The 15192-nt window shown below is 35.2% G+C and overlaps 1 protein-coding gene and 1 long non-coding RNA gene across 5 annotated transcripts in view; one reads left to right on the top strand and one right to left on the bottom strand.

The window, feature by feature from the left end:
• Window positions 1-15192, bottom strand: part of NADK2 (NAD kinase 2, mitochondrial) — a 44191-nt gene that overhangs the window by 22693 nt on the left and 6306 nt on the right. For all 4 annotated transcript variants that reach the window (XM_077896209.1, XM_077896207.1, XM_077896208.1 and 1 more), the window contains 3 exons: window positions 7715-7803; window positions 6774-6862; window positions 5805-5886 (listed from right to left, as the gene is read on the bottom strand). In XM_077896209.1, coding sequence (XP_077752335.1) covers window positions 5805-5886; window positions 6774-6862; window positions 7715-7803 — 260 coding nt within the window. The remainder of the gene's footprint in view (window positions 1-5804; window positions 5887-6773; window positions 6863-7714; window positions 7804-15192) is intronic.
• LOC144312986 (uncharacterized) lies at window positions 1142-14787 on the top strand. The gene is made up of 2 exons (XR_013378624.1): window positions 1142-2662; window positions 14672-14787. It is a non-coding gene; the product is annotated as an uncharacterized LOC144312986 (long non-coding RNA).

The following is a 15192-nucleotide window of genomic DNA, read 5'->3' as shown; positions in this document are numbered from 1 at the left end:
AAATTTTCTGTACTTTCAATGAGACAAAAAGATCAAATAGAAATAGTAGTTTTGCATCTAGCTTCAATGCCATAATACACAATACTATTTACGTTTCCACATCACAGTGAAACTAAAAATAACAACAATTTGTCACTGACTGATTACCCTACAAAATTAGTTAATGGTATAGTTGTGTTTGCCTCCTACCTTTAAATTATTTAACCATAAACTTTGGGCAAGTCACTTTAGCATCAACTTTCTCATCTCGAAAAGGATGACAAAACCATGAATCTCAAAAGGTTATTCTAAGGAATCAAACTATATATGAAAGTGAACCATAAATCCCTTTTAAATATCATTTAAGATATTCCACATCATAAAGAGAAATCACAAAGCTAATCCAATCCAATTCTTCATTTATTCAAAAAAACATAAGGATGGGGGTGTTTGGGTGCCTCAGTCAGTTAGGCATCTACCTTTGGCTTAGGTCACTCATCTCAGGGTCCTGGGATTGAGCCCCACACTGGGCTCTCTGCTCAGAAGTCTAGTTCTCCCTCTACTTCTGTTCTCTCTCTCTCAAATAAATAAAATATTTATAAATAAATAAATAAATAAATAAATAAATAAATAAATAAATATGAAGAGCTTGACATAAAAGACAACAAAACAAAGTGTTAAGATGGCCTATAGCTGCTATAGGAAGAGGAGAGAACGTGGCACCTAACATGAGGAAAGGTGTCCAGAAAGTTCAATCATCATCATTTACATGATGCTTTGATCTTGAAGGAAAGGTTGAGAGGAGGCTTGGCAACACAAACTTTTAATAACTGTACATTAACTTACAGGTGTGAAGAGCAGAGAAAAAGGTTTTTACAAAGTTGTGACGGATCAGTTTCTTAATCTCAGTGCTGATCCTCTTAGATAAAGAAACTTAGGCCCTAGTTTTTTTTAATTTTTATATTCACTGCAATACTTTTACACAGTGCTAAGTATATAGAAGGTATTAACAGTCATTTGTTGAATAATACCTGCTAGGATCAACTGCGGGTCTGAAACATCCAAGAGACAACAATTGATTATGAGGTTATAGTCAGTATCAGCTAGGCTGTCAGCACCTGTGGGCTTGACTTAGCCTGGAGATTCACTTGCAATGTGGCTCACTCACATGGCTGGCAAACTGGTCCAAGCTACCGGCAGGAGGGCTCAATTCTCCCTATGTGAGCCTCTCCACAGAGCTGCTTGAGTATCCTCACATCATGCTGACTAACTTACACCAGAATGAGCGATCCAAGAGACTAATACAGAAGCTGTAATACCATTTATGACCTGGCCTTGGAATCTACAGACTGTCATACATTCCACTGGTCACACAGGCCAGCTCTGATTGAATACAGAAGCACGGAGAGAACCAAATAAAGGTGTGAATGCTAGGCAGCTACCCTGGAGGCTAGTTACCACATGCCTTCTATCCTATTTTAATTAGCAAGCATTAAATGTCATAATTATTTACTGGGCTCAGTAAACTGAATGCAGAATACAGGTAAGACCAAAGTTTAGATGACTCCATGTGAAAGAACTATCTAAGAAGGGTATCTTCCAACCCAACTCAAGCCTTCAGGTGCCTGCAGCCCCAGCTGACATCTAATAAGAACCTCATGAGAGATCTCAAGCCAAATTACCCAGTTAAGCTCCTGAATTCCAGATTTATAGAAACCATGAGAATAGATGACTATTACTGTTTAAAGCCTCCAAGTTCCGGTCTGATCTGTTATGCAGCATTTGATAACTAATAGAAACGAGAGGAAATTTAAGTTGAACATTAACTTCTGAGTTTATTTAAGGACTGTGAGTTACCACCATGCTTAAAAAAAAGAAGTCAGGTAACCTGAATTACCAAACAAGCTAGGAGGCTTCTGTCCTGGAGACAAGAAAGAAACAAAAGGAATTCTAAAGCCTGTTATTCTAGGTAGAAATTAGAGAAGCAATACTATCTGCTTACCAGTTTCAAAATTCCCATAAGCTTATGAGTATTAAGCCAACTTTTTAAAGGAAAATATATTTCAACAAACTGTTAAAATGTGACAACTAAAGTTAAGAATCTCTTAATGATATAAAAATATGCCATTAAGAAGTTCTAAAATACACAGGCGTCACACTGAAGGCAATCAAAAAATAATTACTGAACCAATGATCTCAATTACTTATGCTCAAGAAATATTTACTCAGCTATACATTTCAAAGGTTGATTGTTTACGGACTATGTGTAATACAGTAATAGTGGAGGAATTAAAATGCAATCCTATACTCAAGAAATTTATAGTCTAATGGAAAAGACAAAAACCAAGCAAAAAACAATATGCTCTCTACAGGAAAATTCTAGTCAGAGTCCAGGAGAGGCACCAATATTGTTCAATCTTCAATGAACAATATACAACTATACCACTGACTAAGTGGTACAAGGGCACTCCAGGCAAAAACAGGTATCAAGTCATGAAAAGAATATGCACCTTCTGGAGAACTCTTTCATTTATTCTTTCAAATCCTACTGTCTTAAGTATCAACAAATCTCCTCGCCAGAGGAAAAGCCTCCACCTAGAGTGTCAGCAGATGGTCATACCTGATAATTGCACTAAGGACAGCCAGAGTGGGTAGTGGAGGAATTGGATGAAGGCGGTGAAAGGTACATATTTCCATTTATAAGATAAATAAGTACTAGGGATGTAACATACAACATAATGACTATAGTTAACACTGATGTATATTTGAAAGTCATTGAGAGTAGACCCTAAGAGTTCTTGTCACAAAAAAAAAAGATACTATTTTTTTTTTTGCATATCTATATGAGATAATGTTAACTGTGGTAATCATTTCACATTATGTGTAAGTTATTATGCAGTACACCTTAAATTTATGTAGTCTACAAGTCAGTTATATCACAACAAAACTGGGAGGGGGAGAAAAGCAATTAAAAAAAAAAAAAAAAAAAACCAGCCTTAAGAAGAACCCTAGGCTGTTCCTAGATAGACTTAAGTAATTTTTTTAACTGAAAGTATAATGCCTATGAGTAAATGAGGATTGATGAAGCTAAAAAAGCAAATAGGCAACAGATGGTGAAAGATCATACTATTATACTAAGAAATTTGCAATGTATTCTGAAGGTCATGGGAAAAACCCTGAAAGATTTTAATTTAGGAATGAATACAATTAAATTTGTACTTTGGAAAGAACATAAAGTGTAATGGATGGGTTAGAATGAGAAAGTCTGAAAGCTATTGCAGTAATTTAAACAACAAATTATAAAGGCCTATGTTCAGTAGCAGTGAGGATGTCAAGACATGGACTCAAAGGTAAGATTCCAAGAACTTAGAACTAGGGCCATAAACCAATGTGATAAAGGGGGTGAGGGGTGGGCGGGCACAGCTTCAGCAAGGTTATGATTCTATTAAGTATGGTAGGGGAGGGGATAGGAGACAGGTTACTTTTTTTTTTTTTTAAGTAGGCTCCATGCCCAAGGTAGGACTTAAACTCATGACCCTGAGAATTAAGGGTCCCATGCTTGAAGACTGAGTCAGCCAGACATGTTACATTTTTAATGTTACTGGATAATAAATTCAAGTAGAAGACAGTATGGCTAGATAGCATGAAGAAAAAGAAAAATAACAGGAGAAATGGACACAGAATAGTCAGAGACCAGAAAATGTAGTGTCTTATATGTCACTGTTAAGGTGACCAACTGTCCCAGTTTGGCTGGGACTGACAAACTTTCCCAGGACATGGAACTATCAGTGGTAAAACTAGGAAAGTCCTTGGCAAATCATGATGAGTTGGTCATCCTAGTCACTGTAAAGAATTAGATTTCATTCTAGGTTAGATGGGAAGCCACCATAAGATTTTGAACAGAGGAGTCACATATTATCAAACTTTCATAAAATGATCACTCTGGTTGCAGTGAGAAGAGAATATTAATAAAGATAAGAGTGGAGGCAAGATCAATGTTGGATATAAATATTTTGGAGTCACCAGGATTTAAGTTCAACTACAGATATTAAACAGTTATTCTGGAAACAGTATAAAAAGTGAGAAAGAGACAGATGGCCCAGAGGATGTGAAAACACCTTTAAAGCACTGAATAAAATATAACCTCCTTCAAAAGAGACAAAGTAGCAGCCATCAGGATAGGAAGAAAGGGGGGAGGGGCCCATAAATTCCAAGGAAGTACAGATGCAACACAGGATCAGTTAGCACTAAAAATCTCCCAGAAATCAAGTAAGACAAGGACTAAAACGTCCAATAAGTTCATAACCAGGACGTCACTGGTAGGGCAAAAGGAAAATTAATGAACTGGTTGGAGGCAGTTCAAAAAGATGGCAAAGATGGCAAAACAATAACTGAAGTAAGGAAGTAGAGATACAACCTGGGCCACACAAAGTTTTTTGAACAATTCTGAAGGTCTGGTTCTAATCTAAGTGCTAGAAATGACAAACTGGATGTAAATTTGGGCCCAAACTATACCACCAAGCTTAAGTTTCTATTTTTTTCCCCAGATGGCCCCAACTGCTGATGAAGGAATAAAGAGGATGACAGACTGATGTAGGATGGGGCAGAAAGACAGTGGTACAAAATGTTTAAGAAGTTTGTTGGGAGGGGTGCCTGGGTGGCTCAGGCAGTTAAGCATGGGATTCTTGATTTCAGCTATGGTCATGATCTCAAGGTCATGTGATCAAGCCCTATGAGGGGCTCACACTGGGCATGGAGCCAGCTTAAGATTCTCTCTCCCTCTCTCCCACTCCTTCCCCACCCACATGCATTCTCCCCCCCCGACCCCCCCAAAATTTATATATATGTGTGTGTGTGTGTGTATATATATATACATATATTTATGTGTATGTGTGTGTGTGTGTATATATATATATATATATATATAAAGAAATTTGTCAAGAAAGTGAATGAAGTAAGGGAAAATTAAGTGAAGACAATAGAGGGGTTCAACACGCTGCAAACCAAATGGCAGATTTAACAGGATCAAGGGAATAAGACTGTTGTTAAAGGTAGGAGGCTGTGGAGTGGAATTAAGATTTGAGATATGGGGCAATTCTAGATGATCATGAAGTCCAGGTATGGTCATGGCTGTGGGTGGCTGGTATAGAATGATGCTAAATATCAGTGAAGCGAGGAAAGAAAAAAAGAAATGATGACAGGGTTTGGTCTCTTCATTAAGTTAATGAAGTGACCCAGAAAATCAGCAGAGGCATAACCAGAAATGTAGACAAAAGACAAAAGGAAGGGCCAAAGATGGGACATGAACTCATCCCTCTTCAGCAATACCGGGGTTACCAATACCCAACTAGGTCAAAGGCTCAGGTCTATTCTGCCAAAGGCACTACCCCCAGACTACCTGGGAAATCCAACGTGAAGATTTGTCCATCCAGATCATAGTTTCCTACCACCAATGGTAGCCAAATGCATATATATGTCTCATGCCTGAACTTTATATAAGAGCTAGGTCCTTGAAAACAACTATACAGAAGAAAATTCTACTAAAGGTAGAAACAAATTGTACATGCCTGAATTTCATTTCTAAAATGTTTTTGGAACATGGCTCTAACCTTCATGATTACCAGGAGCAATAATACTTCCACTTAAACATCATGCACTAAATAATAAACCCCCTGTAGCAATGGAGCACAGCAAAGTGACAACAGTAGAGAAAATAAAGAGCAACCAAAATTTAAGATTTATCAGAAATAGATACCATGCAAAGCAAAACATAACTGTATGTGTAACACACACATACCAAACAAAAGGAACAAGTTTTTTCTTACCGTTCTGGATCAGTGTTTACTCCAATAACTGGCTTAAGTCTATCCAAAACCTTACTTGCTGCCAGGAGCATCGTGCCATCACCTAAAGGACAGAAGACATAACCAGATTTGCTACAAAACTAGTTTTTAACATCATTTTGAACACAAGTCCTTTTAAGAATCACACTCCCACTTGATCCTGCTGCCCACCACAGTCTATTCCACTTCCTTTCTAACTACTATCCCTAATCCCGGATTTCTCAACAGGGGCAAGACTGACATTTTAGGCCAGATTAATTCTTTGATGTGGGGGGCAGTCCTGTGTATTACAGGTGATAGTTAGCAGTATCCATGGCCTCTACCTGCTACATGCCAAGTAGTAGCCTCCCAGCTGGGAACCACTACTCTAATCCTATTATTTCTATTAGCCAAATCTCTTTCCTTCCATCATAACATCAGTCCAAATTCAGAAACTATTTTAAGGAGAATATACCCAACAAAGTGTCCAGTGAAGACTTTTCCTTCTAATAAATGCTATCAATTTAATTTAAGGCTTTGGCAACAGCATCCACTTCCTTAATAATAAAGCCCAGGAAAAATAGCTGTAAGTATATTGGAGCCAGAGTGGATGGAATTTATCTAATCTCATTGAACTCTTTTTTTTTTTTTCTCATTGAACTCTTAAACAATTTCAACATTTTTTTTAAGACTGGCATAACTAAACCAAAATACAGTTACAATGCATCCTTTGAATCAAATTGAAGTGCACACCTTAAATATACATAGAAATAGACACAGAACCTCACAATACCATTCACTAAAAAAGTGAAATATATAGCAGATATTTTACATTTCATCCTAAAAGTCCAAAAAATGCATCTTGTGGTAGGATTCTGAAGGCTTCATTACAGCTAGACCACAGAGTATCTGGAAATGCATAGTAAAGAGCCTCTCCATATTCCAACATCTTTACCTCTGTAAAGCTATTACCTCCTGCAGCTATGACAGCGTCTGCCCATCGAACAATCTCTTCATCATATTCTCGCCTCTTTACTAGACGAACTTCAATTCCCTCATTCCTGAGATAAAAAAGTAAAGTTTATATAAAATGTCCATTAATAACATAAAGGATGTTTTGAGAGGCAGGTTATTACAATGATGGAAAATAAACCTGTTTTATAAACAAATTTATGTTTAGTTTTGCAAGGTTAACTTCATTTTCATTTAATTACAACAGCCAATTTACTATGGTCAGGAAGCATATGACTAAACTGGAAGTTAATAACTATCCGAAATCTCTATGTACTTCAAAAACATCTTGTTTTTGCCCCTGACAAATAACAATATTGATAGATTAGAATTTTATTTCATTTTCTCTATTTCCTCTGATGCTAAAATTCATTATTACAAAAATGGCCAATAACTTTAACATCTCAAGAGACTTTTTAACTATAAAACTAGTCATTATTTTAAATCCAACAAACATTCCTTGTCAGACACTGAAACAGTGACTAAAATACTATTTTTCATGTTTTCACACCGATTCCCTTACATACAAACATATTCCTGACTGCATTAATTAATGAAGTTCCTATAATTTTTAGACATTCAAAGAATAATTTAATGAAGAATAGTCCAGTATTCTAATAAAACATTATATATACAGGTGAAACCTAATGCATATAGAATTATCTCTATAGAAAAGGCACTTCTCAGACCACCCAGTAACTGAAAATCTGTGGAATTTTCAGAGTACAATAAAAATTTCCTTAGAAATACTGTATCAACTCTACTAAAAACAGTATAATTTTTGGAAAACGATTTTATAATGGCAGTCTTTACTAAAAACCTCAGGATCCTCTGCTAGTAAAAACAAAAACTGGAAGTCCTGAATACAAAAGCCCATCCAAGATCCAATCCAATTCACTTACCGTAAACTATCTAGAATATGCTCTACATTTTTGGTGTGAATATGATGTCGTTCAAGCAGTCCACTGTAGCTAGAGCCTTTCAATGCAAGCTATATCAAGATAAAACAAATTCTGTCTCATTATAGGACATATATTACACATTATAACATAGCTCTTTAAAAAGGCCTATAAAAATATAATGGATTTAAGACACATTTTTTGGACCAGAAGTTTAAAGTCAACTAGAAAGTCTGATTTCAGAAAATCATAATTTGGTTTCAATACCAAATACAGCATTAAGTTTCCAGAATCATGTAGTTAACAGAATCTCAAAATGGTTTTTTTTTTCCTTTTTTCAACTTGAGGGTTTTTTAAATGGATTTTTAACACATTGAAGACCAAAGATAAACTAATATTTTAGAAGGCAGATGACCTTTGTCCCACTTGAATTTGCAGCTCTCTTCTGTTCAGATTTATGAACTCTATTTGGAATTTACCCCACGCAATCCAAACAAAGGACGGGTTAGCTCCCCGAAATTGGATAACTTTTAGATGTGAAGACATATCCTTCAAGAATTATCTTTCCTAGTCCACTAGAGTGATATTTTTATAATGTTAGCACCTTGCCATTAATATTCTCCTTTTAAATTATATGTCTTCTAAATAATCCATAAAAGTAAAATGCTGAGAAAGAAGTTCAGACATATCCTCATTGCAATATCCATTTAATCAACTAGGAAATTTGTCCAGTAAAGTGAATGCTAGAATTAAAAAGCATGTTATTTTCTTTCCTTCTCCAACTTCCCTTATACCCTGCCTCTTGATGACATAATATCGGTTTTTCAAGTACCTGTCCAAATCTTAAATATATTTTTAGATTATTGAATTATGAAGTAAAACCCATTTTTGATAGCATTCTTAATAACGTATTTAACTTATAAAAAATGTATAAAAAGGGCAGCCCAGGTGGTTCAGTGGTTTAGTGCCACCTTCAGCCCAGCGTGTGGTCCTGGAGACCCAGGATTGAGTCCCATGTTGGGCTCCCTGTGGGGAGCCTGCTTCTCCCTCTCCCTGTGTCTCTACCTCTCTCTCTCTGCATCTCTCATGAATAAATAAAATCTTTTTAAAAAATGTATAAAAATAACAAGACATGGAAGGTACATATATAAAGAAAATTTAAAATATATATAATCTTATTGTCCTAGGACAGTTTATGTTAATATTTTGGTATCTACATATCCAGTCTTTTGTTTATGATACAGGGTAAGAGTTTTAAAATAGTTTTGTCCTCATTCTATAATCTAAAGGGAAATGTATGCTCCTCAAAAGAGGAGGGGAGGAAACATTTGGCTATTTAAAAATTAATACATATATGTTAACTCAAAAATATACTAGATCTGATAATCTGTATAACACTTTTTAACACCTAGACATAAGCTTCATATTTAGATAGATCATACCAACATCAAAAATATTTTTAAAGAAAAGCAGTGACCAAAGTAATTAGATAATCCTTCATTTAACAACAAATCAACACACAACAGGTTTGAAAAACTATTTTAAGAGTAGAATTTCTGAATATGGATGAACATACTATTAATATTAAACTACTATTATGCAATTACAAATTAACTAAACTGTACTACCTCTCAGTAAATTTGGGTCATGCTGCTCTCCATCTCTACTCTTTCCCCTGGACATCTCTAGCTTCAAGGCTTTCTGTAAGAGATCTGTATGCAGAGGCCTCCCAAGGGCTACCCCTCCCCTGTCTTTAGGGCTCCAAATAAATGTATCCAACAGTGCATCTGACATCTTTCTCTGGATATCTAACAGGAATCTCAAACTAAAATACTCAGAATCAAACTCTTGACTTTTCAAACAAACTAGTTACTGTGGTGTATTTTTTTTGTTACAGTAATTACCTCTCAGCCCATTTCAAGAGTGAACACTTTACATAGTTAGAAATTGAGCTCTGAAGAATTAAATTCATCTATTCAAATATTTGAGTGTCTACGACTGTATTTGTTAAACATTAGTTGAGCTCAATTAAATGTATTTAATGGGGCACTGAAAACTGCCAAGGCAATGGGAATTCAAATGTACGATAAGTCTATTAAAATATTTCATCAAATATTCTTCTAACCTGCTATAAATAAAACTTAAGGGTAGCTGGTCCTCAACTCCCGGTCTAGATTTTCATTTTATGTTCCAATTTTTGGTTTGGACAATATAAAACATGTACCCAGGAATATAGGACATAAATCCTTATGTATGATAACTGTAAATTCTGGTCTGGTGGTTCAGAAGCTTTTGTGCGCACTTCTGACTCTCAGCAAACTCCAGAAAATTAAGATTACTCAGCAGCTATTAGAAAACTTTGCTTTGAGATGGTAAACGGGATTTGAATTTGTGAAAAACTTCAAGTTTTCCATGATTTTACCAAGTTTTGGTAGCAACACTAAAATTCCTAAACTTCCATACCTAAATATAAAGTTCATTTAGCATAACATCAGAATACTTAATATTGGGGCAGAAATGTCATTTCATAAATTTTGTTCCCATTCAAATTTCTTCTTGTAAACTAATTCTCTAATAACGTTTATTTGGAGAATACAAGTTACTATATTATTTTCTTCAAATATCTAAATGGTTGGTCTAATAAGCTTCATTAACATGGACTGGCTAAAGTAGGCAAACACAAGATAAGGCATTTTGTAAAATCACTTAATAAAAGCATCAATTAGAAAGTCTTAAATCACTAACTGGCTCATACAGTTTAAAGTTTTCTTTTATATTCAAAGGCTGGAAAGAATTTCTGACTATCCCTCTGAAAATAACAAGACTTCAAGTATTTAAAAATCATACTTCCCCGAAAACAAAAACACAAACTCTTTATGTCTTACAGTGAAGAGGTTAGAGAAATTACTGAAATTTCGAACACATTCTGAATTCTGCAATGTTACACTGCCAGTATTAGCAACAAAGTGTTAACATTTTTATTTTTTCCAAAAAATCTTGTGTTGATATGACTTAAAAAATATAGTTTTAGGGATTATTCACCAGAATACCTGGAAAAACCAGTGTGAATCTAAAAGATCTACAGTCTTTCACTGCAGTGAAAGAACAAAAAAAAAAAAAAAAAAAAGTTTCATTCAAGCAACAAGAGCTTCTCCTACAAAATTTCCAAACGCCAGCATTACTTCTCCCCAGGTAGCTTAGAAATTAAAACAAAAGAAAGCATGAAAGAAATAAAGGAGGATTCTGAACCAATAAAAGCTTGCCTACCTTAAAGTTACATGTGATAGGCTACTTCCTAAATAATCCAACCACTTTTATTAAAGGATCATAGATATTTTTACTTGACCAAAACTGAGTTTATTACAAATACAAATTTTTAAGATTCATTTTACTAGTCAGTTCAATGTTCCTACTTTGTACTCTACATACTAACTCACATGAAGGCTCAAAAAGGGAAGGAAATAGGTCTTTTTAAATTTAACACATAAGAAATGCACATTCTGAGGCAACAATTTGGTACATAAACTCACTAGGCATAATTTAAGCACTCTTCAAAGTACACCCACATAACTTGATGGTACACTGAGTATTAATTCAGAACTGCCTTAAAATGATTACTAACACCTAGTCAACAGCTAGAAAGTAAATGATTCCACCTAGCATGATCCGGTCTGGTACAGTGAAGCCTGAACACTTCTTTAGTTATATCTGGCATTTATCTTGGATCATTTCCATTTCACGTATCCTTTCTCCCAGGTGCTTACCCATCATTCTCTTCTTACAACTGCATTCCTCTTTTTATTCTACTCCTTCATGTGTTGGGATTGCTCAAGGTACCACTTTCAACTTTATTTGTTCCCACTTCATTTTCCTTGAGTTACCTTTCCACACCGGAGGCTTGATCTCCCAAGTACACACCAGTAACTGTGAGATACACACTGTCAGCTCTCTCCTTTCTCTTGAGCTATAGGCTCAAATTTTCGAAAGCCTACATTTATATCCCCCCCCCCCCACCACCACCGGTAGATCAAGTACCTCTCCCCAAAACCACCTAATTCCAATGACCTATTTCTCCTTCAAATTTGCTCTTCTCAGTGCCTTATATCAGTTAACAATACTTTTTTTTCCATTATTTTTAAATGTTTTTGAGTAGTTGATATGTTACATAGTTTCAAGTGTGCAACACAGTGATTTGACAACTTAGCAATACTTATATTTGTATAATCAACAGAATAAACCCAGATGTCCTTTTTTTTTAAAATATTTATTTACTTGACAAAGAGAGAGAGCAGAACAGGGAGAGCGGCAGGTAAAGGGAGAGGGAGAAGCAGGCTCTCCTCTGAGCAGAGACGGCGATACAGAACTGGATCTCAGGAACCTGAGATCATGACCTGAGCTAAAGGCATACAGATGTTTAACCAACTGAGCCACCCAGGGGACCTCCAGGTGTCCCCTTTAATTCTTCCCTCACACTCGATCTCCATAGCCAGTTGGTGGCAAAGTACAACAAATACACGTGTAAACAGTTTCCCCAATCTGTCCTTCACAGGCATGCTGCCACCACTTGACTTCGACATCAGCTCTTATGTGGTCTCGTGCCAATAGCCTGCCTCCAGAACTACTTCCTTATTTAAGTCTTTATTTCTCATTCCACCAAACTAACCACCACCATGACAAGCTTGCTTTTATACTAGCCCCAGAATGCTAAAGTCTCAGGAAAACTGACCCTCCAGCCCACACCTATGGGGAAAGAGAGCAGAACGGTTGCATTCTACTGCTAACAAAGACTGGAAATTATTAGGACATAAAGCCAACTCCTGTTCATGACATTTAATATCTTTATAACACCCAGCCTACCTGTGTAGCTTCTAGATACTTATTCTTGAGCAATGATTTCCAAACTCCCTTAAAACGGTTGTCACATCAATTTCTTAATCACAACCAGCATTGCTATTAAGAAAAACATAAACTACTATATGTAACTGGCTCAATTGTTTCATGTTATCTTTTATTTCAAATAGGAGTATACTTACTCAGCCATGATGTAAAATTTTTCTGTAGATTAGAGTCAAAAGCACTTAAGTTCTTCTTGCTGGCAAAAGGATTAACTTTCCCTTGTCTTGCTAGTACTATTCTCTCCTATTCACATATCAATTCTTCCTTATTCTTTAATATTTAATTAAAGTATCCTGAACTTAAGATATTTCACTCATCACAATGTCAAAAATGTAGAAGTCTACCAAGTGCCAGTGAGAACATGAGGAATCTGGGAGTTGTTCGATGCATATGGAAATAATATTTGTACTTCTAATCACATTTTTAATAGTAGAAAAACTGGAAACAACCTAATATCCCAAACAATGTAATACTAGATGGCACTTAAAGTGAATTAACATAGATCAAATAACATAGATCAAGCCAAGAGTAAGAAAAGCAAATTTCTAAAGAACAGGCAGCACAATCTAAAGAATATATTATTGACCTAACTTTTTCAAGATGCACAAAATAGTATACTTTTTATGGATGGTCATATTAATCAATGTGTAACATATGCGTGAGGAAGATATATATATACACACACATACATATTTAACAGCTTCAGGCCAGTGGTTACCACTAGGGACACAGGGAGGGGAAAAGTGGAAGGATAGGGCTTTATTTTATTTTTTAAGATTTATTTATTTATTTATGAGGGACACAAAGAGAGGCAGAGACATAGGCAGAGGGACAAACAGGCTCCTCACAGGGAGCCTAATGTGTGACTCGATTCCAGGACCCTGGCTGGGATCACAACCTGAGCAGAAGGCAGACAGATGTTCAACCACTGAGCCACCCAAGTGCCCTAGGATAGGTCTTCAGTTATAAAACTTCCTTTAAAAAAAATCACAAGCAAACGTGGCAAAATATTAGCAGCTGTTAAGTCTCAGCTGTATATACAAGTATCTTTTGAAAGTTCTCTATGTGGTAAAAATATTTCACAATTGAAAATCTAAAAACGATCACTAGAAAGTCTGCTTAAAATCTGAAAAAATTCAAAAGTCTTCTTCTCTTTCATTCTTGCCCTTTCCCAAGTTATTCTCTCCATTCTCTGTATTCCTATGGACCACTTATACAGTTATAACACAATTTAATATATTTTCTCCTAACATTTGGGAACCCCTTTTATTCACCTGTGGTTCCCCAGAACCTAGCAGGATGCCTAATTAGCAAGTGCTCAATGAATGGGTTGGTGAATATTTAAAAGTGACACTTTAAAATAAAAAAAATTAACAAACGTCATGAATGTTGGCAATAGTGATACTGTAAGCTAGTATTTTAAAGATCATGGTTTTTATTATTATTTTCTCCATTACAAAAATACTTCTTAGAGTAAAAAAATTCAAAACTGTCACTTCCTACAAGAGATAGGCTTTAAAAAAAAAAAAAACCTACATAAGCAAGAGTTAAATTCAACAAATCTTCATTTCCTTTAGTGTTCTATTTTATAAAGGAACCTACTTTAAAATGACCAAAGCCATACCATTTTAGGTACATAATTTAACAAATAATAATGGCATTTACATAATCATTATTGTGGCTGAAAAATTAAAATTATGCTGCTTTAAATTATGTAAATTATATATTTAATTTGATCTTCCTAAAAATTATGTAAACAAGGAAAAGCAGACATTATTATACCTATTCCACAGTCAAAGAAGCTGATAAATAGAGAGAGGTTACGTTACTTGCTCAAGTTTATAAAGCTAATAGACTGGTGCCAGGATCAAAACTCATTCCTCCTGCTCTTAATCCAGGATTTGTCCACTACAGATTCCTAATATTCCTACGTTAGCTATATATTTCATTCCTGCTTGAGAGCTGTAAATACTCATTAGGGCACTAAGCCTCAATTTTAATCATTAAGTTATATAGGCCAAGAACTATTCTGTTCCTATGTCCTAATTCTACCCACTTTTTTAGGAAGAAGAAAGTCAATCAGCTAATCTCTCCTTGAATGCAGATGTCTTACAGGGGTTGGTCTAATTTCCTCCACAATCCACATCATATACAATAAACTTCCCTAAGGCGTGAAATAATCAGGAAATTTGCTGATATTCTGAAATACACATTTCTGTTACATATTAACAAAGATTACAGTGAAAAATGAAGTTAACTTACACTTTACTAGCTCAGAAGGTATGTACATGTGTCAACACTCAAAATTCAATTCATATAATTAAAAATACAGGAAAAGTGATCACAGTAAGAAATTACATTTTGACCAGTCTTATGGCTGGCTATATATATATATATATATATATATATATATATATATATTTCCTAAAATTTCTCCCAGGTAATCCTAATACAGTGAAAGATGAAAAGCAGGGCTCAAAAGCCCATTGGTTAATGATTATGTTAATGGTAGAATTTCAGCTACTCTAACATTCAACCCCTTTACATTGTTCAGAGTCTCTTATTTAACTGCAAATATTTATGGA

This window comes from Canis aureus, chromosome 4 (assembly GCF_053574225.1).
Source record: "Canis aureus isolate CA01 chromosome 4, VMU_Caureus_v.1.0, whole genome shotgun sequence".
NCBI lineage: Eukaryota > Metazoa > Chordata > Mammalia > Carnivora > Canidae > Canis > Canis aureus.
The sequence above is the reverse complement of the archived record's forward strand: the minus strand, read 5'-3'. Positions and strand labels throughout refer to the sequence as shown.